Genomic DNA, 23,483 nt, shown 5'->3' on the forward strand with positions numbered 1-23,483 from the left:
TCAGAAAAACAAACGGTAATCCTCTCTTACGTTTGTATCTCCTCCCTGTCTCTGGTGTGCCAGGCACTGTGGCTACAGCAAAGCGTTCCAGGATTCTGATGAGGAGAAAATGCATTATCAGAATGGACAAGGTAAGTGAGTGAGAAGGAAGTGCTTGACCCCGCGACCTTTGAGTATCCGCCACTACCCAGTACTAGACCAATCAGTGGCTGGTCTATACTTTTGGGTCCCCTTCAGAGCCAGCAACGAGGTCTGGATAACCACTGTTATTGTCTTTGATGTTGATTGCCACAATTTTTTTTAAAAAAATTACGGAGTAAAGTCACTTCCGGGATCCTTCTGGAATTAGAGTCCCTGAGGTTTAAGCTTCATTAGATTCATAAGAGATCCACCCCTTCACTTCATGCAACCTAAGAAATAATGATCAGGCCTATGGATGCGAACCTTCACCTGGTTTGTTCTTGCGAATGAAAACAAAACAAAACAAAACAAAATTGGGCAAGGTTTCTCCTGCTTCGGTCAGATCAGAGTCTGTGTATTCCCTCACTTTTGTGCATTTTGAGCAAAATGTTGTACTTTGTACAAATATTCGCACATTCCGCAAAATGCTAGGTTTTGAGCAAAACTGGAAGGTTTTTGAGGAGCAACTCGTTGAATTTTATGTGTTGAGACAAAAAAAGGTCAGGCATTATAGCATTCATGCTGGAGCAAAATGCCTTGCAGGAGCTGTCTCTTGGATGGGATGTCTTGGCATGTCATGACACTCTTAGGCTGATGATGAGGATATTCTGAGGATCTGGCTCATTCGTTGTCAGTCCTTTTTCCACAATAGTGCCGTTTGGTAGGGAAGTGGAAAGGAGCCATCACTATGCATCAGTAAACATTCTTGTTACCTGAAAAATTAAAATACTAGAACCAAAATAAAGCAGTGAGCAGATGGCAGCTTCTACATGAAAAGAAATTAGCTTACAGCTTGGACAGCCAGGCTCCAGACATCTGGGGGCCACGCATATTCATTACTGGATCTATGGAAAGTTTTGCCATCTCTATGAATGCTAGAGCAATTCCTTTATATATATATCTATATATAAACCACCCTTGCTCCCTCTAGTGGCCAAATAAATATATTTTCAAATTGAACTGTTGGGCTCTACAGTGCCAGAAGGAGTGGAGGCATCTCAAAAGCGAGGCAAGATTTTCCCCTTGTGCCCCCTTGAGAGGAAAAGGGAGACTTTTTCAGTCATTATTTCCATTGTTTGAGAAAAAAATTAGGGTGCTGGGGGCACACATAGGCCCATGGACTGCATGTTGCCTGCTCCTGACTCACACCATTTTCTCTTCAACAGCAGAACAGACAGCTGCTAGATCAGTGGCTCCCAAGACCCAGATTTCTGGGATTTGTAGTCCAAGAACATCTGGGGACCCAAGGTTGGGAGTCAGTCCTCTATAGGTACTGGTCACCTCTTGTTTAAAAGAGGCAGGGTGCCCATTGATCACAGATGCTGTTGTTAAAAAAAAAATCCTATGCCGAGCATAGTGGTCAATGAGAACACCTCTGGGATACACAATCAAATCACCACTCTGCACAACAGAGGCAGAGCCCATGGGGCTTCCTGGATGTTCTTGGACTATAACTCGCTCAGGCAGCATATTCAGCTCTGAGGCAAGATGGGAGTTGTAGTCCAACAACATTCAGAAGGCCATATGTTCCCCATCATATACAGGTCTGGTGTCCCTTCCCTAACACTCATCACTAGAACTTAGAGAAGTGGTTTTTTTATATATAGTATTATTATTATTCTCAGAATTCACCAGAGTGCCATCGAATTGTAGACTTAGAAGGGACCCCAGTGATTATTTAGACTGACCCCTTGCTTATGTCCAAGGGGAAAGGGCTACGTAAGTTGTCACTTAAAAAATGCACATTGGCGGTAATATGTTAAAAATTAATTTCATGTATTCACTACTGATCAGGATCTGACATCTCCTAGTTCTGCTGAGAACACTTAAGTATTATCTGCACATCTACGGCCCAGGGAGAAAACCTCTCATAGAGAAGGACCCAATTTATTCAGTGGATGAGCTGATTTTTTTTTCCATATTAAGCCCTTCACAACTTTGAGTGGGAAAAATCCCTCCCTCGGATACATAGACCTGATCTGGCTTTGCCTAACTATCAGCCGAGCTCATGAGAGCATCTTGCGTTGCTTCCCTGAAGAGCTTACATCTTCTCTCCTCTCAACCCCAACAGTGAAGTTTCCAGAGTCTAAGTTCTATGTGGAGCCACACACATATGAGGACCCCTGCCAAGCAGTCCATGAATTCACACGGGAGATAGAAGCCTCCAGGATCAAAATCGAGAGAGTCATTGGGTGTGGTGCGTAGCCCCCTTTTCTTTGTGGGTAGGTCTCCGGTTTGGTCTTTCTCTCTGTCCCAGCCCTCGTGAGCCAAGTCCTGGGTGTGTGTGTGAATCCCACCAATTAGAGCAAGTTCGGAGAAAGGCAATGAAGATGATCAAGGGACTGGAAACCAAGCCCTCGGAGGAAAGTCTGAAAGAACTGGGCATGTTTGAGAAAAGAAGACTGAGGGGAGATAGAGTCACTCTTTTCAAATATTTAAAAGGTAGTCATCCAGAGGATGGACAGGATCTGTTCTCAATCACCCCAGAGTGCAGGACAAGTGGAATAACAGGCTCAAGTTGCAGGAAGACAGATTTAGGCTGAATGTCAGGAAAAACATATTAAATGTTAGAGCAGTACGACAATGGAACCAGAGACCTTGGGAGATGGTGAGCACTTCAACACTGGAGGCATTCAAGGGAATTTTGAACAACCACCTGGAAGATATCCTTTGATTTGGATTCCTGCCTTGAGCAGGGGGTTGGAGTCAATGGCCTTTTGAGCCCCTTCCAACTCAGTTATTCTATGATTTCATGAAGCTCTCTAGAGAAGCGATTACCAACATCTCACAGCGAGGGGCTACAATTTGTAACGTCTTGGTTGGACCCATGAGCTGACTTCCCATTTTCCTTCCGAGGCAGGAGGACAAGCTTGTCAATGGCTAGGGAATCCTAATTAGACATATTGGTTTTCTTGGAGAAGGGCCATCCTGTACATCGCAGACAGCCCGTAATTAGAAGCTGAAGTTAGCAGGAGTCTTAATGTACCACTTAGTTCTATGAGGAAGGGGAGCTGAACCGCTATATCAAAAGTTGAGCTGGGAGTATTCAGAAGGAATGCTTGGATAACTGGTAGACCAGAAAGTTGATAGTCGAGGCGGTATCCTAATCCCCTAGTCACCTGGTGGAAAGAACAGCAGGTGGATATTTCAATTTTGCACAATTCTCCTTGGGACATTGTGGGAAATTAAAGCGACAGTCTCCAGTGGCTGTTTTGATTTCCTGCAGTGTCCTTGGTATGATGCAGCATTGAGAAATCAGCTCATGCCAGGATAAGCCCTGTCCAGGTTCTGGGACTCTGGCAACTTGCTGATGCCAATCCTGGATCAAGATCCTCTAACTTAAAAATATGCATCACCTCCTGGGAAGACGTATCAGGATGCTACCTAAAAATGGGAGCATTGCAGAGGAGTTCCAGATATGGGCGAGCGTTAGAACTCAGTGGTTCTCTGAAGGTCTCAGATCCATATTCAGTGCTCCTCAAGATGTTGTCGGACTTCACCTCTCCCCACGGCTCATGATTATGGTACCCCGAGCTGATTGGAATTTGCAATCTAGCATGTTCGCCCATGCCCAGGTTTCATAAACAAGTAGACAGAGCTAGCTTATGATGGTTTTGGAGGAAGGCTTGGAGTCCAGTGGTAGATATGGTGGGCATCCTTACCCTACAGAAGGTCTACTGTCTCCCGTGGGAAGACATCTCTATATATGCCCCCAATACCTTATGGAAACATGGTACAGAGTAGAGAACATTAGAATGAGTGGACCAGCAATGTGACCCAGGATGAGGCAATGCCCCAGAGCAGGGGTTCCCAAATGTTCTCGGACTACAATTCCCAGAATCCTTCACCACTAGCTCCGCTGGTGGAGTTGTAGTCCGAGGACATCTGGGGAGACAGGGTGGAGAGCCCCTGCCATAGAGGGTTAAATGAAACTGGAGGAGGAGGAGGGTCAAAATGAAAGTTCTGGTCTTTCATGGATATGCTGATCCTTCTTGCCGTGCAGGAGAGTCGGGCGAGGTGTGCTACGGCTGTCTGAAGTTGCCTGGGAAGAGGGAGATGCCTGTAGCAGTGAAGGCTCTGAAAGCTGGTTACACAGAGAAGCAGCGTCGGGACTTCCTCAGTGAAGCCAGCATCATGGCCCAGTTTGACCATCCTAATGTCATCCACTTGGAGGGAGTGGTCACCAAAAGTAGGTCTGAGGTTCGGCTGGGTGTGTTCAGACACGCTGTCTAGGGATTTATGGATTTTTTTTTCTAAACTACAAACAACATAATTTTCCATTCTGGGTGGTTCTACCTATAGGTGCCTTTCAGACACCTGGATGGGCTTCATCTGAGGGAAAAGCAGAAACTGGGAGGCGAAGAAGCATGAGCTAGGCCTAGCTCCATGCAAAGCATTAACTAGGCCTAGCTCCTTCCAAAGCTTGAGCTAGGCCTAGCTCCACCCAAAGCATGAGCTAGGCCTAGCTCCACCAAAACTTCCAGTTCCTGCCCCAGTGCCAGCTGGGAGCTTTCTTTCTGAGCAGGGTGGTTGGGTGGAGCTAAGCCTAGCTCAGCCTCAAACTTTTCCAGTTTAGGCCTTTCCCCCAGATGCATCACATTTTGGTTTCGTAAGATATCTGTACGGTTGATGCAATTCCCAGAATGGAAAATTATGGTCTGTGTAGTCAGCAAAATCGGTTGATCCTCCCTCCCTCCACCCCCTCCACTGCCCCATGGCCTCCCTACCTAGTCTTGAAGCTGCCACTACCACTGCCATCGTGAGGGGCAACAGGCCTGGGAGAATTCCAGGAAGTCTTGGGTTCAAATCCCAGCTAGATCTTTAGATGGCCCTAGATGGACCACCTTCCTATGTTTCTCTTCTATTTTTCTTGAAGGCTGTGTGCCTTTAACACCAAAGCTTGGCCATATTTCGAGCAGGGAAAAGAATAAAGAATTTTTTTCGAGTCTGTTGTTGAGTCTGAGGTTCAATCCCTGGACCAGGTCAACTAACTCTGTCCTTCTCATTCCTTTCACTATGCAAAGAGGGGGGAAAGCCCACAAAGAAACAAACCAACCCCCCTGCCCTTCTCTTTTCCCTGTCAAGGAAATCTAATCTCCTGCAGAAATCAGCAAGCTTTCCTCTCTCTCTTTTTTTCCCCTACCCACTGCCTGGAGCGAAAAGCTATCACTCGCTAATTGCCGAGGATCAAATGCCTGTTTAAGAGACAGAGACAGGATGGGACCGGAAAGTTGGCAGCCCTAGGCCTGTGCTGGCTTCTCTTTCCAGCTGCATCGATTTAACGGGGCTGCATGGATCTTGGGCCATCAACCCTTTGGAGGGCAGGGGGTGGGTGGGAATCCGTCCCTGTCTTTCCTTTGAATATTGCCTGTCCTTTAGGGATGCAATGAGCAAGAACAGCGTGTCTCTGGCTGCTGTCCTCGGTTCCTTACTAAGCTCAAAATGAGCTGCTTTGTCTCCCTGGTGGCCTCCTGCAACCCGGTTATTTGATGAGGATGCTCTACAATCTGCGGCAAGTGGCCAGCAGTATTTCTCTTTGGCCTGTTGCTGCTTTGCATCCTCAGGCTTGTGATTTGGGCTCGTTCCCCCCTGCACTCTTGCCACATTCAGAACTGGTCATCATCTGCAAAGGGCATCGCTGGAAAGGACCTTTTATGGATCATGGAGTCCAGCCCTTTTCAAGGAGGCATGGCAGGGAATTGAACCCCCAACCTCTGGCTCCGCAGTCAGAGACCTAAACTACTGAGCTTTCCATCATTTCAGAAACGTGATGCTTGTTTTCACTTGATAAACAAATTAGCTGCAGAAGGGGAGAATAAACAGAGCTACATCCGACACATCCTATTATGATAATAGGATGCAAATACGGTGCGGACAGCAAGAAGGACGTAATAATGAGATCTGCACCCCCCTGATTGGCCTTGACCGAATGAATATCATAGGAAACTAGAGTTTCTGAGCAAATGTCATAGGAAACTGGGTTTTGCACAGCCCCATTTTCCTCCACGGGACGGTGGGGGATTTCTGAGCGGCCCCCCAAGCACTCACGCCCCCTCGCAGCACCAGACGGACGCTTCAGGTCTTCCAGAGCTAAGTGACTGCTCAATTAACATGACCTCTCTTCTCCCCTGCAGGCAAATTAGTCATGATTGTGACCGAGTACATGGAGAACGGCTCGCTGGATTCTTTTCTCCGGGTAAGAAAATGTATATCACTCCTTCTCATTCATGCTGCATGGTTCCGGGCTGAGTGATTGACAAGAATAAGGACAAGCAGTGGCAGCTTCCGTGGCTCAGGATGATGTTAACCCTCCGATGACTTGCCTAGAGTCATGGGCTTAGGGCGCCGCTTTCTCCCTTCCCCACCAACCCTGTTTGTCAAGGTTGTTTTGTTATCTCTCCAGCCACAAATGTTATCTTTTGTTTGACTCAGGGATGCTGGCAAATCTCTGGGCCCGAGTCCCAAGTCCATGTCTTTGGTATCAAGTCCCAAGTCCCTATTAAAAACAAGCTTTCCCCCAGCCCCAGAAAAGCTCAGAGTCGCAAGTCAAGTCTGAGTAACTGAAGAAGAAAACCCACGTCAAGTGACTGCTGTGACTTAAATACAACTTGACAGCCAGTCTGATGGCTTGAGTTCCCATCCCTCATATGACCCTACTTGTATGGGACAGCAGCCCTACCAACATGTTTATGTCAGGCTAAATTCATATGAAATATGTGTGAAATAGCACAACCCACTTTCTAATCTTAACTGTAACCTGACACCTCCCCCCCAATTCCTCGGGGAGGCCTTTTTCTCAGTCCCACCACCTTCACTGGTGCATTTAGTGAGGACACAGGAAAGGGCCTTCTCTGTGGCTCCTCCCAGAGTCTGGAACTCCCTTCCACTGGAGGCCAGCCTGGCCCCATCTTCGCTGTCCTTCCACAAGCAGGCGAAGACCTTTCTCTTCAGGCCAGCTTTCCCTCGGTGAATGTCTGCCTGAGTGGAATTTTTAAACGGATTGTTGTACCTCACAGCTTTCCATGTGTTTTTGGTGCTGCTTATGTTTTTTTTTTTAAGTAGGGTCACATCCAATCCTTTTTTAAGTGTTTATGTACTCACTGTGGTTAGTTTTAAATAATGTAAGCAGCCTTGGGTCTTTTTTAAGGAGAAAGGCAAGGTAAAAGATATTTTAAACAAACAAATGGTCTGGTGAGGAGCCCCTGATGACAAGCTAACTTTGGCTGCTATTTCTTCAGAAACATGACGGACAGTTCACCGTTCTTCAACTGGTGGTCATGTTAAGAGGGATCAGTGCTGGCATGCGCTACCTGGCCGACCTGGGCTACGTGCACCGAGATTTGGCGGCCCGTAACATCCTGGTCAATGGCAACTTGGTCTGTAAGGTCTCAGACTTCGGACTGTCGCGAATCCTGGAGAACAACCCAGAAGCGGCCTACACCACGACGGTACGTTCCGTGTTCTGGCTTGGCCGGTCATGGCTCGCCCTGTGGGTGGCCTGGGGAAGATGGTGGTAGCGCTCAGCTCCCACAAAGCACCTGTCATGAGACCGGAAGTTCTCTGGAAAACTCTGTAGATGTTTCATGCATTCTGCGAGCCCTGCAGATCTTTTCCCTGCAGCTTTTAGAACGAACATGGACAGCTGGTCGAGATGTACTTTGGCTGGAGCCATCCCGGGTTTCAGGCAGAGGTTTTCATCCATTCTGGGCACTGAACTGGCAAGAGACTTCCAAAAAACCCAACCCAACGCTTGATCAGATAGCCCAGCATCCTTCCTTTAAGGATGGCTTAATCTGACCCCCCAGTTTATGACTTCTTGACATTGTCAGTAGCTGTATATAGTTTCATGCGGAGGTTCTAGAGATTGAACCAGGGACTTCTGCATGCAAACCAGTAGTCTACTGGTCCTACAGCTTCGCTTCCCATGCTCTGTCCTCCTGCTTGCTTCCCCCTTTCTCTTCCTCCTTTCTTTCCAAATTCCTCCTCTCTCTTTTATTTCCCATCCTGCCCACCCATCCTCCTTCTCTCCTGCCAGTTTCACCTGCTGTTCCTACACTCTTTGGCCTTCTCTTAGCTGCTCTTAGCTCCTGTCAAATCTTATTTCCATTTTGTTCCCCATCCAAACAGCATCCTCTTTGCTCCCCACATCTGGCTTCTTCTATCCTGGATCCTTTCTTCTCTCCGTTCCCCCGTCTCTTTCCCCCTTTTCCTTAGTTGCTGTTTCTACTTTGAGATCTGATTGGGCTACAAGGAGTCATTTATTGTTCTGATGGGAGGAGCACACCAAATGGGACAGTGCTCCCCCCCTCCCCACCGCAATAGGCCGTTTGTAGCCCAATCCACTGACCTTCAGATGTTTGGAAGGAGCCTGAAAGGTAGGTAGAACTCCCAAAATGGAGAATTATGGTACTTGCAGTTTGGAAAATCCAAAGGTCTTATCCCTTAACTGCTTTTGCTTACAGTCCAGTTGGGAGTTCTGGAATTTACACCTTTACAGCCACTGAGAACCACCCTAAGAGAACGAAACTCTTTCCTCAAACAAGGGGTAATTTTGGAATATCTTCATCCTTCCTACAGGGCGGAAAGATCCCCGTTCGTTGGACAGCGCCTGAAGCCATCACCTACCGAAAGTTCTCCTCGGCCAGTGACGTGTGGAGTTATGGCATCGTCATGTGGGAAGTGCTGGCCTATGGGGAGCGGCCTTACTGGAACATGACCAACCGGGATGTAAGAGAACGAGATGTCCTCCCTGGTGGTTCATGGATGGCAGAGACTCGCCATATTGAGCGGGGAAGGTTCGGTGATGAAAGAAGGGCGTTGTGCGAATTGATGGCCTGCACCTTTTCCTGACCCTTCGGGCAGAGGAGAATGGCCTTAGTGAGGGGTCCCAGGACAAGAATCTGCCAGTTTTGGTCAGGCAGCTTTAGGGCCGGTTTTCCCAATGGTCAACTGCTGCAGGACTGCAATGAAACATGGAAAGGATCAGAATGCCACTGGCAGATTTTTTTTTTTTTTGAAAAGTGCTTTTTTTGACCAAAAGACAATCCGGTGTAGCACTAGGACAGAATAACAGAGAGGAAAAGAATTAAATAAAACATAGGTTTCCCTGCAGCCCAACACACACACACACACACACACACACACACACACACACACACACACACACACACACACACACACACACACACACACACACACACACACACACACACACACAGAGTGTTGTTACGTGCTGTCATGTCTCCTCCGTTCAATCTCCAAAAGGTCCAACTGCCCTGCTCAACTCTTGTAGACTCAGAGTCTGTGGCTTCCCTTAGGGAGTAGTCCATCTCACATTCCGTCTTCCTCTTTTCCTGTTGCCTTCTATCGTTCCCACCATTATTATCTTTTCCAGGGAACCCAGGAATCTCATGTTTTCCCCAAAGAAAGACAGCCTCAGCTTCAACATTTATGTGTCCACATGCAGTTCAGGCTTGATTTGATCTAGGATCCACTTGTTCGTCTTCCTGACAGTCCAGCATATCTGCAAATCTCTCTTGCAGCAACCCATTTCATATTTATCGATTCTTTTTCCTGCCAACTTTCTTAACTGTCTATCTTTGACACCTATTCATGGTGATAAGAAATACAAGAGTGTGGATAATCTTGGTCTTGACCTGCAACAACACATCCTTACACTTGATGACCTTTTTCAATTCCTTCATTGCTGCTCTTCCTAGACTTGGTGTTCTTCTGATTTCTTGGCTATACTCTCCAGTGAAATTGATGTTTGAACTGAAGACTACAAAATCTGTCACTCTTTCAAATCATAGTTTAAATAACACAAAAGAAATCCCAGAATCCAGTTTTTGTTTTTGTTTTTGTAGCTGCAGGTGTAAGTGCAACCGGTCATACAAAATCTCTAACCATTTCCATTGCTGCATTTTCAACATTAAACTTGTATAGTTCTTCTGTATTCATGATTTTTGTCTTCTTAACCTTCAACTGTAGTCCTGCTTTGGCACTTTCTTCTTTCAGCTTCACCAAAAGTCATTTCCGGTCTGCCAGTAAGAGGTATACATAGATACAAGGTAACAATATAGAGATATACAGATATCCCCTGCCATGTTGTCAGTTAGCTACCATTAGCCGTGGGATGTTACACAAATATGCATAGGATTTTGGCCATCCTGTTTTTGCTGAACACACCTTTCATTGGTAAACAAAGCATGATGGAACATATCACAATCTTTCAAAATGGAAATCAGAGAGCTGCTAAGTGAAGGTGTCAAGAGCAAGGGGGTACAACCCTCTAAGGAAGCCGAGAGAGTCATCCTGGAATCTCTCCCCCCCCCCGAACCCTGAGGTTCTCCACCTGAGTATAGAGAGAAGGGATGGGGGAAATTTAAAAGTGAGGTGACAGGGTCAAACAACATCAGAGATGCACTGTTGTCCTCTTTAGAGAATACACCAGCCCCTGATTCACTCAAGATCTTATCAGATGTATATATAATCCAATCAGTCAGGGTTTGACCCACTCCTGACTAGCCGAGCCTGGTGATGAATACATACCGCAGGATCAATACTGCAAATCAACACCTAACGAGAGACAATTGCTTTCTGCGGGGGAGTGAGAACTTCCCCAGGATTTGTTGATGCTGCCGTGTCAAATTCTGTTAGTTCTTGCAGTGACATCAGACTTTTGCTGCACCGGAGTGACAAGGCTGGCCGTTGGGAACCATAGCGCTAAACCCAGGCAGTTGCCAGCTCTGGAAGATGTGTTTTTCAAGGCGTTGAAGAGCAGAAGGAAGGGTCAAAGGATGTGTATTGTGAGCAGGCCTTATTGAACAGACGGTTGGTCCTTCCTTTGTCGTTTCCTTGGCCTTGAATCTAATAGTTGCTTGAGAAAGGAAAGTCCTGCACACTTGGTTCATTCTTGGAAAATCCATCTTCAAGTAGCTGCTTAAAGTGCCACGGCTTCGTAGCTCAGTGGTTGAGGTCTTGAGCCACAGAACCAGAGGTTGGGAGTTCGATTCACTCCTGTGTCTCCTTGACAGGGGCTGGACTTGATGATATAGAGGGTCCCTTCTTAACTCTGCCGTTCTAAAATGATGACCCTGTAGAATCTTGGAATTTGTAGTTTGGTGAGAGGTTTGAGATGTTCTGCTGGAGACCTCTCATAAATGCTGAGTCCAATTCAGTGGTTTCCCCAGATGTTCTTGGACTGCAACTCCCAGAAATCCTGGCCAGCCCAGCTGGTGGTGAAGGCTTCTGGGAGTTGTAGACTTAAAACATCTGGGGGACATCACTAGTCAAATCAAATTAACATGGCAAAGCAGGGCACATCGGTAGCAGGCTTGACGTCTTTCACATCATCATGGTTCCACTCTATGCGATTATGGGATGTGCAGACTGGAGTAGGGTATTGATCAGTTCTAGGTGTCACACTGCCCTTCTGGTTTCAGAAGAATGTCTTGTTCAGATAGCAAGCTTTCTGCTAACCTTTGAGGACTGAGATTGTGTCTACACCACAGAGTCGTAGTACGTTGATAGTACTTTGAGCGCTGTGGCTTCATCCTAAGGAATAATGGGTTTTCTGGGCTTGTGAGATACTTAGAATTCTTGGTTAGAGAGCTCTAAAACTCTCTTCTGATCTGCAACAGAAATTTCTAAGCCTTGCACCAAACAAAACATTGTGTAGTAATGAGCCAACACAGTCAAAGTGGTGTTGTATTGCTATAACTGTGTAATGCAGATACACTCATTGTCTCTCCTTACTTAAAAGTGTTCTTTGGACCCCCGGCTTCCATCAGAAGACAGCATGTCCTGACGTTGCTAAACCAAGGCAGTTACCAGCGCTGGAAGGTGAGAGATGATCTGGCTCTAAAGTATGGTCCTTTCCTTGCTGAACTTTCTCTGCAGGTCATCCAGTCTGTGGAAGAGGGGTATCGGCTGCCCGCCCCCATGGGCTGCCCCACTGCTTTGCATCAGCTCATGCTGGACTGCTGGCAGAAAGACCGCAACGAGAGGCCACGTTTCTCCCAGATTGTCAGCATCCTGGACAAGCTCATACGCAACCCACAGAACCTTAAGTGTACGGCCATGGTCAATAGGTAGGTGATCTTTCATGGAATAAGGGGACCTGATCCAAAGGGAAGGAGGGTTGTCTAAAACGCAACTAGGGTAGCCTCGCTGAATCAGTGGAGATTTGTCGAGTCAACTCAGTTGCAAGTTCAGTGGGTTTAGTTGCAACTTAGAATCACAGGATGATTGAGAGGAGACCTATAAGGCCATCAAGTCCAACCACCTGCTCAAGTCAGGAATCCAAATCAAAGTATATCTGGCAGACGTTGGTCCCGTTTTCTCTTGAAGGCCACCAGCATTGGAGCGCTCACCACCTCTCAAGGTCATGGGTTCTGTTGTCATACTGGCTGAACAGTTGAGAACTTTTTCCTCTAGCTCGAGCCCATTATTATGTATCCTGCACTTCAAGATGATTGAGAACAGATCCTGCCCCTTTCAAGTCTTTGAAGAGTACTATCAAATCTCCCTTGAGTCTTCTTCTCTCAAAGCAAAGCGTGCCCAGTTCTTTCATTTTTTCCATGTAGGGCTTGGTTTCCCTGATCATCATTCCAGTTTGTCAGCATCCTTCTTAAAGTGTGGTATCCAAAACTGGGCAGGTTACTCAGGATGAGTCCAAATGAGTTCCTAAGAGAAGGGTACTTCACAGTATTTGGAGATTGTACTCCTAGTAATGCAGCCTGAAATAGCATTGGCCTTTTTTTTTCTCAGCCACATAGAGCACACATCTCTGAGGAAATCCCATTGGAGAAGGAAGAAGATAGTAGTTGGAGGGGATGTTTATTCTTTGTAATGTGTAAATTGACCCTTAATCTCCAGGGCTAGAGATTTATTTATTTATTTATTTTTTGAGAAATGGCATGTTTACGAGTTGGCTTCCCATGTCAGTGCATATAAGATAGGCTAAATAAATAAATGAACTGTCAATGATCCCATAAGCTTTTTGCACCTGAGTCGTAAGCATGCAGAGCTTGCTGGCCCATAGACGAGTGATCAAGCTTCCAATTCAAAGTGACTTTCTTTACCTCCTTAGAAAAAGATGCAAAATCCGGGGTGGGTAGGGTGGGAACCATCAACACTTACTTCTCTGGGTGCTGCTCTGCTATTACCCCCTTGCCTTCCTCAAAGGAAAGGATCCTTCTGCTTGTTAGCCTATCTGCCACCGGCATCTCCATTCTCTGCAGATTCACCCAAACTCTTTCGGAACGAAGCTGCATCGATTTCGCCAGCTGCACGACCGTGGAAGACTGGCTGGACTCCATTCGGCTGGGCCGATACCGCGAGAACTTTGCCCTGGCGGGCTACTCGTCCCTTGGCATGGTGATGCGGATGAACATTGAGTAAGTGCCAGAGGGAAGGCATTTGAAAGGGGTGGGCTGGGGGGGGCAAAATACACCTGGGGGCCAGCATCCCTCAAAAACAATGATGGGGACATTTCTTCTGCCCACAGGCTGGGGATTTTTTTAATGCTGGACATGGCCAAAAGGATAGCTTCGTGGTTTAGGCATCTTGCTGTGGAACCAGAGGTTGGGAGTTCGATTCCACCTGTATGACTCCTGTAAATAAAGCCAGCCTGTGTAGCTTTGGGCAAGCTGCATGGCGATCCTAGGGAGCCCCTAGAGGAAGGGAGCAGCAAACCACTTCTGAGCCTTCTCTGCCTGGAAAACTCTGAATAAGGGTCACGCTAAGTCTGAACTGAACTGACGGCCCATGGCTATTGTTATTATGGCCGATATGCAAGTTCCATCCAGAAGCCTCTCCATTTCTGCCAATCAGGCACTCCCTGTAACCTTCAGAGACAACTCCAGGGATGTTGGCAGTGGAGGTAACATCTGATGTAATCTGATGTTACCTGATGTAATCTGAGCACAGCAAGAGCTTTTTACAACCCATATTGACCCACCCATGTGGGACTCTTAATGGCCATTTGAGTTTGGCTCCCCCCCCCCCATCGCACATACACACCAGATCCTAGATTGCAATGGCGTGCTTGCCCCTTAAAGGGGATCACCAATGGAAAAAGACCAGAAGTGCTATCTTAAGCCCTACTTCAGAGACATCTTCCAGACTGGGGTTTATTCCTCTCTTGTTCTGGCCTCCGCTGATGTTTCTGTTCTGTTGGAGAGAAGCAAAATAGTACAGAAGTGAGGAAACAGTCATATAGATACCCGCAACTTTCCACTTAGAAATCATAGAATCATAGAAAAGTGAAGTTGGAAGGGGCCTACAAGGCCATTAAGTCCAACCCCCTGCTCAATGCAGGAATACAATCAAAGGATATCTGCCAGGTGATTATCTAAGTTTTCTTGAATGCCTCCAGTGCTGGAGCACTCACTAGCTCCTGAAGTAACTGGTTCCATTGTCGTACTGCTCTAACAGTTAGGAAAGTTTTCCTGATATTCAGCCAAAATCTGGCTTCCTTTAAATTGAGCGCATTGAGTTGCATGTCCTTCTCCTTCATCCTTGCCTCATGTGATCATAATTATCACCAGCTTCAGCCTTGCTACAGAACAAAGGCAGTCGCCTTAGATGATGGGTGCTGGAAACAAGCAGAACAGTAATCTGCTGGAGAAAAGAGCTGGCTCCACCACATGGATGCTCTCTAGCTTAGGGTTGTTCCTCCAGGTATGGTAGAACACACCATTCCATTATCAGTGTTGGCGTTACAGTCAACTGTCAGTCTCAGCAGCTTCTACACTCCAAGGCTGTGTGAACTCCTTCAGCCCCAAAAGCCAAATTCTAATTCTGAGATGTTCTCAGGACCTACATTGCAGTAGTAAGTAGGATGAATGGCAAACGGAGTGAAAACTACAAAATGATGGTCCAACGGACCAGTCTTTCAACATTCAGCATACCAAAAAATAAGTCACAAGTATAGCGGGTTCTAGATCAAGGCTAGGGAAAATATCTTCCAAACAAAGGATGCAATTCAATTTCAATGAAGTTCTAGAAGGCCACATTCCGATAGTGGAGAAAGCCATCAAAAGAGGATGGAGTTAGAAGACCAGGAGATATTAACTTAACACACTCATTGCCAGTAATTAAGTCTTTGGTGAGATAAGTCTCAGACCCATTTCAGTGGGTGATTGTACACTTGGGAATATGCTGCCCTGTGAATCTGGTCCTGTCCCTCTTGTCCTTCCATCATCAGTCAAAGGAAGATGATGGAAGGACAAGAGGGAAGCTTTCAAGCAATAAGTGTGCATCTTGGGAATGTGATATTAATTGAATTTAGAGATTTTTAAAGAAAAAATAATAATTTTCTAATGTTTTAAAAATATTTATAAATGTTTAGTTGTTTTCCAGCAGAGTCTTTTTAATTGCATTTAAAGATCTGTGATTATGGTATTGTTTACCTTGGTGTGAGTTGCGTTGAGTCCCCTATAGGGAGAAAAGTGGAATATAAATAATATCAATCAAACCATTTTTGAGTGGGGATTAAAACTTGTGTACAGTTTGGGAGAACACCCAAGAAGGATGTTGTGAGGAAGGGAAACTGGCCACGTGGAGAACAGTTGGGCCAGATCGGGGCCCAATGTGTGAGCTTCACCACCCTCGCTATACATGGAAAGGGTGGTAGAGATGCCATTTCATTCTTTCTGACTTTGGCAGAATCAAAATGTTTTGGATCCGCTAAGCTGATTTACCACTTCTTACAAAATCCAATCAAACAGGGAAAGCGTAACAGCCGATTGCTACTAAACCCCTGTCTCTTTGCACTCTGTCATCTAGCTCATGAAAGTTGGGCTCCTTCAACCCAGGTCTGAATTAATCCCATTTTTAGAGATTCTTCAAGGCCCTTTTGGAATGATGTCTTGTTTCCCCCAGCATTTCCCATCAAGATCATAATGCTGGCTGTATCCTGTCGTACTGACTGATCAGTTTCAACTGCACCTTAAAATGTTTTTTTTTTTTAAATCCAAGTCTTAGACATTAATCACCATTTAGACAGAGGCTTTTTTGAAAAATCCTATTAAATTAAGAGGCCATTCCCTCCTGGGATTTACTCAAGCTGTTCAATTAATGATTCTCCCTCGTTGCGCGTTCTTTTGTACTTACACCTACAAAGTGGTCAAAACATGGCTTTGGAGGGGCTGGTGTGAACTCTCATTTTAAATTCCGAGCCCGAGAAGGATTTCCTGTCACAATGATGCCCCATTTGGTATACGCATGGCATTTTGAGTCATGCCCCGTGGCATTCTGGACTAGACGTTTAAAAATAGGAATGTGTGATCAGACCAGTTTGGGCTCATGTCCATCTCTAGTCCCCTCAATTGTAATCAAAGCAAAACACACGCACACTCGCAGAAGGCAATACAATCAACACCCCAGACCGAACTCCCAAAATATGGGGGTTTGGGGAGACAGGTCTCTCTCTTACTATTTTGATAGCTTCGTTCCAGCAGCACAGGCAGTAGTCCACCAGGTGAAGGCAGGGCAGGCAGCCACTCCAGGCAACTATCAAGGACATGGGGAGAAACCCCTCCAAGAATTGACACCCTGGTTCATATACTGTTCCCTGCTCATTCCCACCTCCGATTTTTTTTTCTTGAACCTTGGTTCTCTTATTTTTCCAATTCTTCTGAGTCAGTTCTTTCTATTTTCATGAGCGATGAATGTAATGCCCTGACCGCTGCTGTTGCAGGTTTCTTATCTGCAATTTTGAAATTGTCCCCAGCTTCTCACTCCTAATTTGTGAGATTTGTGTAATTTTACTTTTCCTATTTTGCTTGTGCTGTTGTAACTTGTAAATGCCATTAAAGGTTTCAGGACACGGAATTGACAAAACAAAAGTTAAAAAAATCAGGTAAAATGAAATCCGTAAGCAATCCATATGTTCCATTAGCCTCTCTTGTGCAATCCTGAATCTTCCATATTCCAGAGGCTATCATAAGCCACAAAAGACACCAAGAGCTACATAAAGGACCTCTTTCGTGTTTTAACACCCATTCGGGTTAACCTCAAAGCCCCATCTGTATTGATAATCAGCTGTATTTGGTTCATGTAAGCCCTTGGCATTTCTCCTCTCATTAAACCTGGTATTGGTCTTTTTCTTCCACAGTGATGTACAAAGCCTGGGCATCAGCTTGGTAGGCCACCAGAGGAAAATCCTGACCAGTATCCAGATCATGAGGTCTCAGCTGCTCAACACCATGGGCTCCAGAAGACACCTCTGACGGCCTTTCTGAATCAGCCCAAGAACCTCCCTGGCCCTCTTTGCTTCTTCCTTGGGTCTCACATGGATGAACTTAATTGGAGGAAGAATTCCAAAGTGGTGATCTCAGGATGCCTGCTCACAGGAGCAGTGATAAGATCCTGGTTGGTTACACCCAACTGCCTGCCACTCTCAGGGGGTGGGATACTCAACCCAGCTCCTCATCAGAAACTGCGAGAGCTCTGCCCTGCATAGAGCTCATCACTTCAAAGGACTTCTTAGGCGCTGCAAGCTTCCACAACGCACGCAGGTCAACTTCTGCCAGCTTGGACTTCACTGGCGGATTGAGGACCAAGGACCAGAAAGGACAACTTCTGCAATGCATGGTGGTCCCCAACCTTTTTAACGAGCTGGGACAAAAAAAAGGTGCAATCAGGATACTTCAAGCCTCACAAGACCTCCTTCTGCCCTCCTTCTGCAATAAACTCTTGACCGAGGCCCTAAAGCGCTCCTATTTTGGATAGGAGCTGGGTGGCTTCCCAAGGAACATCTTGCTGATACAAAGACAGGACAAGAAGAGGGCCGTAGAGTCCTCTGTGGTTCCTTGAAGCTGCTCAGTTTCCCCTGAAAGTAGAGGTTACCTGAGGGAAGCAAAGCCACTTTTCTACCAGCAGCTCACACCCCGTGAGCTTGAAGCTTCTCTCTGGGCCCAGAACTCCAGGTCAAAACCTCAGGTCTTCCACATTCCAGCTCACTGTTCACCCCCCACTGCAAAAGACAAGAGCTATAATTGGTTCAGTTTCTCTTCCGGGCGTGGGGGGAAAGATGCCAGCTCTCCCCTTGCTGCTAAAAGCAGAGCCCTAACCTCTATCTGATCTATCTGACAGGTTGAACATTCTGGTCCCTCTCCAGGGCAGAATGAGACACCGTGTCTCGTACACAACAAGGTTCCAGTCCAGCCGACAGGAGATACCAATACACCCCAAGGCTGGTATCCTGTTTATACTCAGGCAGCGTGATCATATATGTGTGTGGAGCAGGAGGTGGAGGCCCATGTAAGGCATGAATGAAGCATCCATAACATCTGTCAAATCACAATATATGCAAAAAACGTTGGCTTCCATGGCTCTTCTGACATCAGAACCAGCTGTACAACAGATCATTATGGATGCACATTCTGCCAACAGGATACTAGCCTTTAAAAAAAAAAGTTACAGAGTGTTGTTATACAAGAGAAGGCAGATGAATAATTGTTCTGGCTTTTGACAAAGACATGTAGCTCTCTCTCCAACCAAGCACAGTGTCCCGGTCTGAGAGCGGTCTCATTTTTCTCCAATTATCCTCGATGCCTGCCAAGAATAAGTAGGTAGTCTAGTACTGCAATCCTCTTTGGAGAGAGGTTGAATCCTTTCCAGGGATGAGGCATAAAACAAGCAGCATTTGAAAGAGATCCAACCCTCCTCGTTCCCTTCTCTCTAAATGGTATTGTCTGTTAAAGATCATTTGATCCCACCTCCCCTTTTTCATTTTTCCTCCCTCGAAATAAGCAAAAAAGGAGTTAAACCACAATGTCCCCCCCATTTTCTATCACAAAGGAGTTGGTTAACTGCAGGATGTGCGTCTTAAACAGCTGGCAATAATGCTCTGGTTGTTGTCGCTAGACATGAGATTTTCAGGGGGATTTTTTTTTCACTGCACTTTCAGATTTTTTTTAATTTTCCAGCTGGAATTCTGGCAGCTGGATCCAAAAAAAACGGGAGAACTTTCAGTGTGCACCCTTGAGGCCCAGCGTGTTCTTCTCTGCAGCTCTAGCAAAGGGAGAGTTGCTAAGGTCCATGGGAACTGCAAGGTCTTGTGGGACTGGTAGTCTCTCTGCTTATTGGGTTCTGTACATGGTGGTTCTATCTCTCTCTCTCTCAAAAAAGGACCAATCCCACAACGCTTTGTGCTTCCCATGGAGCTCAGCAACTCCCACATACTCACTCCCTTTGCAAGGGCTGCTAAGAACTCAAGGGTGTGTGCTGAAACTCCTCTGAGGGCTTGGATTTCAAAAATTATTTCTGGGGAATGATAGCAGCTGCAATGAAAAAGATCGAAAAAATTCCATGCCCACCTTGAAATGTCTTAAGAACATAGGGTATGTGGGGGCTGTATGCAGCTTCTTCTAGTTTTATTTTTTTGGCACCTGGTCTCCCTTCTTTGCTAGAAAGGAGAACTGCTCCTCCTGGAAACCGAAAAGGAGAACGGCCACTCCTGAAAACCTCCAGGAGCGACAATTTCCCACTAAAGTATTAGAGAGGAGAGTTTTGGATTTTCTGGAGGACGAATCCCAGAATTTTGCAGAAAACTTGTAAAACATCTCAGTGTGGCTCGCCTGGGAGAAAGGCCTATGTCAGAAAGCTTTGAGACCTAGCTAGGCCGAGCTCAGCCTAAGCTTTTTGCTCAGTGAGCACTTTCGTTTATATGGGGAAGGTGTTTGGGTGGGTGGGGGAAATGGGGAAAGTTTTCCAAAATAGAAGTCTCAAAAACATAGGGGGGTTGGAGAAGAATCACATTTTTCGAAGGAAAGTGACCCATGACAGTTGGGGCCAGGGCAGGGCAGAAATTGATGGAAGTTGATAACGCTGACATAAGAGATTCAGGATTCAGCCTGGCCTTTCTGATTAAACACAGAGGAAAGCGCAATAGGGACGTATTAACTCGCCTCAAGAGCGGGTGCCACTGGATTAATGGGGTCAAAAGCCTGATTCAGTCCGTGGATGCTACTTGGAAGTCTTTCTCTTCCCCCCAAAAAATATGGGGTTGAGGAATACTGGGCCATAGTTTTTTCCCCCTTAGATTGAGGCCTGCTGGGGTCAAGGTGGAGACCTGTGAAGGGTGTGTGTGAGCCATTCGAAAATGCAATAAACATGGCTAATCTTAGCCGTCACTGCAGGGCAAAAGACCACCTCAGTTTTACTCTACAGTTGTAATGGCAGGAACACTTTCTTCCTATGGAAGCTGTCTTTTCTTCTTCTTTTTTCTTGTTAAGTAGGGAAAGATGCAATACTTCCTTTTTAAATGTACCTTGGACAGCGGAGAAGGAGGCAAGACCAAACTCCCCTCCCCTCTGATCATCTGGGGGCTCTGTCGTAGTATCTGGTCTTTTCAAAAGAAGCACATGGCCGAAGAGGTCCCCCCCCCAACAAAGAGGGGAGCGAGGAAGTGAAATTTTGGGGAGAAGCTGCAGGACAGGTCTTGCTCCCCAGAAGCGGTGCCAGAGGGGGCAGGAACAGAGGCCATGTAGGGGATCAAGCTGCCGCAGGGAAATCTGAGGAAGTAAATCTCCAGATTACCTTGTTTGTCCTTCCCGTCCTCAGAGAATAAAGCTCTTCCGTTCACAGCTGGCCTTGTCTAGTTCTTGTTGATGGGGTGGTTTTCTTCAACTAGTGGCTTCAAGGTGACAACCATAGGCTAGACTGTTGTCAAAAGATATTACGGACACATTTAACAAGGGTTTGCAGTTTTAGAGCGGGCAATGAAACAAACAACATTATAAATATATCCGAAGCACATAGAACTCCTGGATAGCTCAGTGGTTTCAGTATCTGGTGACAAGGACAGATGTTGGGAGTGCCATTCTCCACTGGGGCCCCCTTGACGCTCAATGACCCATAGGGTTCCTTCCAGCTGTGCAGTTCAAAGATGCTGATGTTGATGTCTTGAGTTCAATGCAGGAGGGCTGGAGATGATCAAGGAAGTGTCGCTCAAAGTCTCTTTATTCCCCAAATCAAGGAATCAAAGTCAGGTAATATTGCCTCTGTTGACCACATTGTCCTGCCAGGCAGGCAAACCTTTCAGAGGCCGTGTTTGAGGACTCAGAAGTGCAAATGAAGCTATGCTGATCTGCCGAGGATCGACGGCAACTCAAAACCAAGCTTCTTTCCAGGTTGAGGCAAACTCATCATAGAATAGAGAACTCCTGTTATTTCTTAAGGCAGTTCGGTTTTGAATGATGCACCATCTGGTTCAGATCTTGGCTCCACAATGGTCTTTCCTGTGGTCTCCACCATAAAAGAAGGTTGTGCTGTCAAAGAAAAACCTTAGCACATTCCAGTAAAACAGAGAAATAATGCACAATGGCTAGTAACAAGTATTTTGCCTTCTATCCATCTTTCACATGTAATCTGAGATGCCATTACCTAAATCAAGGTACCCAGCATAGTGTGGTGGATAGAGAGATGGACTAAGATGCAGGAAGTATGGCAAGATGTTTCAAAGTCATGGAGAAATGCAACCAAGGGAAGTCTCAGGTTGGAACACAGGGAGCGATGGGTTGGGTAGTCATCCAGGTATCCCAGGACCTCTGGCAAAGCGGAGGGAGGATGGGGACATGGTATGGATCCCTCTTCTCTGCTAAAGGAAAGATAGCTGGAGCATGGATCTGCAACAGCCACACAAGGACAGCTTTGTGGGCTTTCTCACAGTCACACGTGAACCCCAATCCTTGTATAGGAAAATTGGAGATTGAGCTTAAATTCAGGGGCCAGGCAATGGAGTCAAATAAAGCTGGAGGGAGAGATGATTGCTAGCCAATGAGTGTTCTGTGCTTTTCCATCGGAAGATCCCACCTCACCTGATACGGTGTTGGTGGTCTGGCTACCGTTGTGTGCATTATGCCATCGTTATACTGTATAGCTCCATCACCCACCCACGCACCCTAAATAGTCATTTGGGTCGTATCTGCATTCTGGAACATTGTGTTAGTGGAAGAGTGGAATGCGCACTGCCACATCCCGTGCAGAAGGAATTCTGCAGGTTACCTTTCAGAAACCATGCTGATCCAAAGAGTTACAAATCAGGGTATTGGGTGCAGGAATAATAGATAAAATAAGGTCTGTAGGCAAGCCAGGTCTCTGTGCCAAGGTGGGGTTTCTGCACACAAAAGGAGAAAACAAATGCAACAAAGCAGTAATGCACACAAAATGCATGCAGAAAGTTGTTCGATTTTTCCTGCAAAAAAATAAAAATAAAATCCTGATGCAAAAAGAAAAACAGGTATATATGTGTAGAGTACCTGATGGTTTAGAAAAACATCAGTTACCTTCCTGGTGATGAAGTTGCCGTGTTAAGCATACACACTACACAGCAAATGGCCTTAAATGCTGCTGATAATGAGATAAAAGCTAATGGCCCAAACCAGTGCTAGTTATCTCCAAAGGTGTGACCTCATTTGGCATAAATTTCAGTGGCAAACTCCCACTGGGTTCATGGGATCAATGTAAGCAACTGCTATGACCCATGAGTCATGTGTAGAGGTGGGCACAAATAGCCCATTTGGTGGTTTGTGCAAGTTTAGCAGCTGAACAAGTGTTTGGTGTTTCAAAGCCCCACCTCCTCCCATGGGCGCCCACTCAGAGACAGCACCCGGAGGAGGCGGGGCAGGGAAGCCAGGCCACTGCTTCCAAGTGGGTGGCTGCAGGAGGAGGCAGAGGTTTGACCTGTCAAACCCGTTCAGCCACTAAACAAACAGCATGAACTGGCAAGTTGGTGGTGGGTCATGCCCTACTTGATGTATAATATCCAATATATATACTAATTCACCACTGAAATTTACACTGATGAAGTTACACAAGCGTAAATGTGCACTAGGATTCTGACCATCCTCGAAGGACACACTGACTCATGACTCAAGTCAACACCCCTCCACCGTTGAAGGCTGAAGCTATCCATGGTTGGTTCTGAATCTCTTATGAAATTCAGCACCTTGGACAGCTCAATGAAAAAGTCAGGCGGTATACCTGAATGGATTCACAATCCTACTGGTGTTGGAACATGGTTGGAAATGGCGCAGACAAAACATTGAACATACAAAGCCATGTCTCTTGAGGGTCCACAGCGAGGACCGCACTCAAGGCTTTACCAGCTTCGTAGAAATGAATACACTCAGTGCACACACCAGATTTACCTCCATGCTACCACATGGAGGCAGAGCATAACCTGGGAGGGGGTTATATAATTATTAGGGATATGCACTGTCTTCAAATAAATGTGTATAATGAACCAAGCCAGGTCTATTTGTCCTTTTGTGGGGTGACCGTGGGGTGGA

At 46.2% G+C, this 23,483-nt stretch overlaps 1 protein-coding gene across 1 annotated transcript in view; it reads left to right on the forward strand.

The window, feature by feature from the left end:
• The window catches only part of EPHA8 (EPH receptor A8), a 66,945-nt gene extending 46,170 nt beyond the window's left edge, over positions 1-20,775 (forward strand). The window contains exons 9-17 of the mRNA XM_078379120.1: positions 64-131; positions 2,252-2,377; positions 4,184-4,369; positions 6,315-6,376; positions 7,419-7,628; positions 8,758-8,907; positions 12,082-12,272; positions 13,425-13,580; positions 17,303-20,775. Of these exons, the coding sequence (XP_078235246.1) occupies positions 64-131; positions 2,252-2,377; positions 4,184-4,369; positions 6,315-6,376; positions 7,419-7,628; positions 8,758-8,907; positions 12,082-12,272; positions 13,425-13,580; positions 17,303-17,417 (1,264 nt within the window). The 3' untranslated portion in view covers positions 17,418-20,775. The remainder of the gene's footprint in view (positions 1-63; positions 132-2,251; positions 2,378-4,183; positions 4,370-6,314; positions 6,377-7,418; positions 7,629-8,757; positions 8,908-12,081; positions 12,273-13,424; positions 13,581-17,302) is intronic.
• The last annotated feature ends 2,708 nt before the right edge of the window (positions 20,776-23,483 follow it).

The sequence above is a fragment of the Pogona vitticeps genome, chromosome 7 (assembly GCF_051106095.1).
Source record: "Pogona vitticeps strain Pit_001003342236 chromosome 7, PviZW2.1, whole genome shotgun sequence".
NCBI classification, from domain to species: Eukaryota; Metazoa; Chordata; class Lepidosauria; order Squamata; family Agamidae; genus Pogona; species Pogona vitticeps.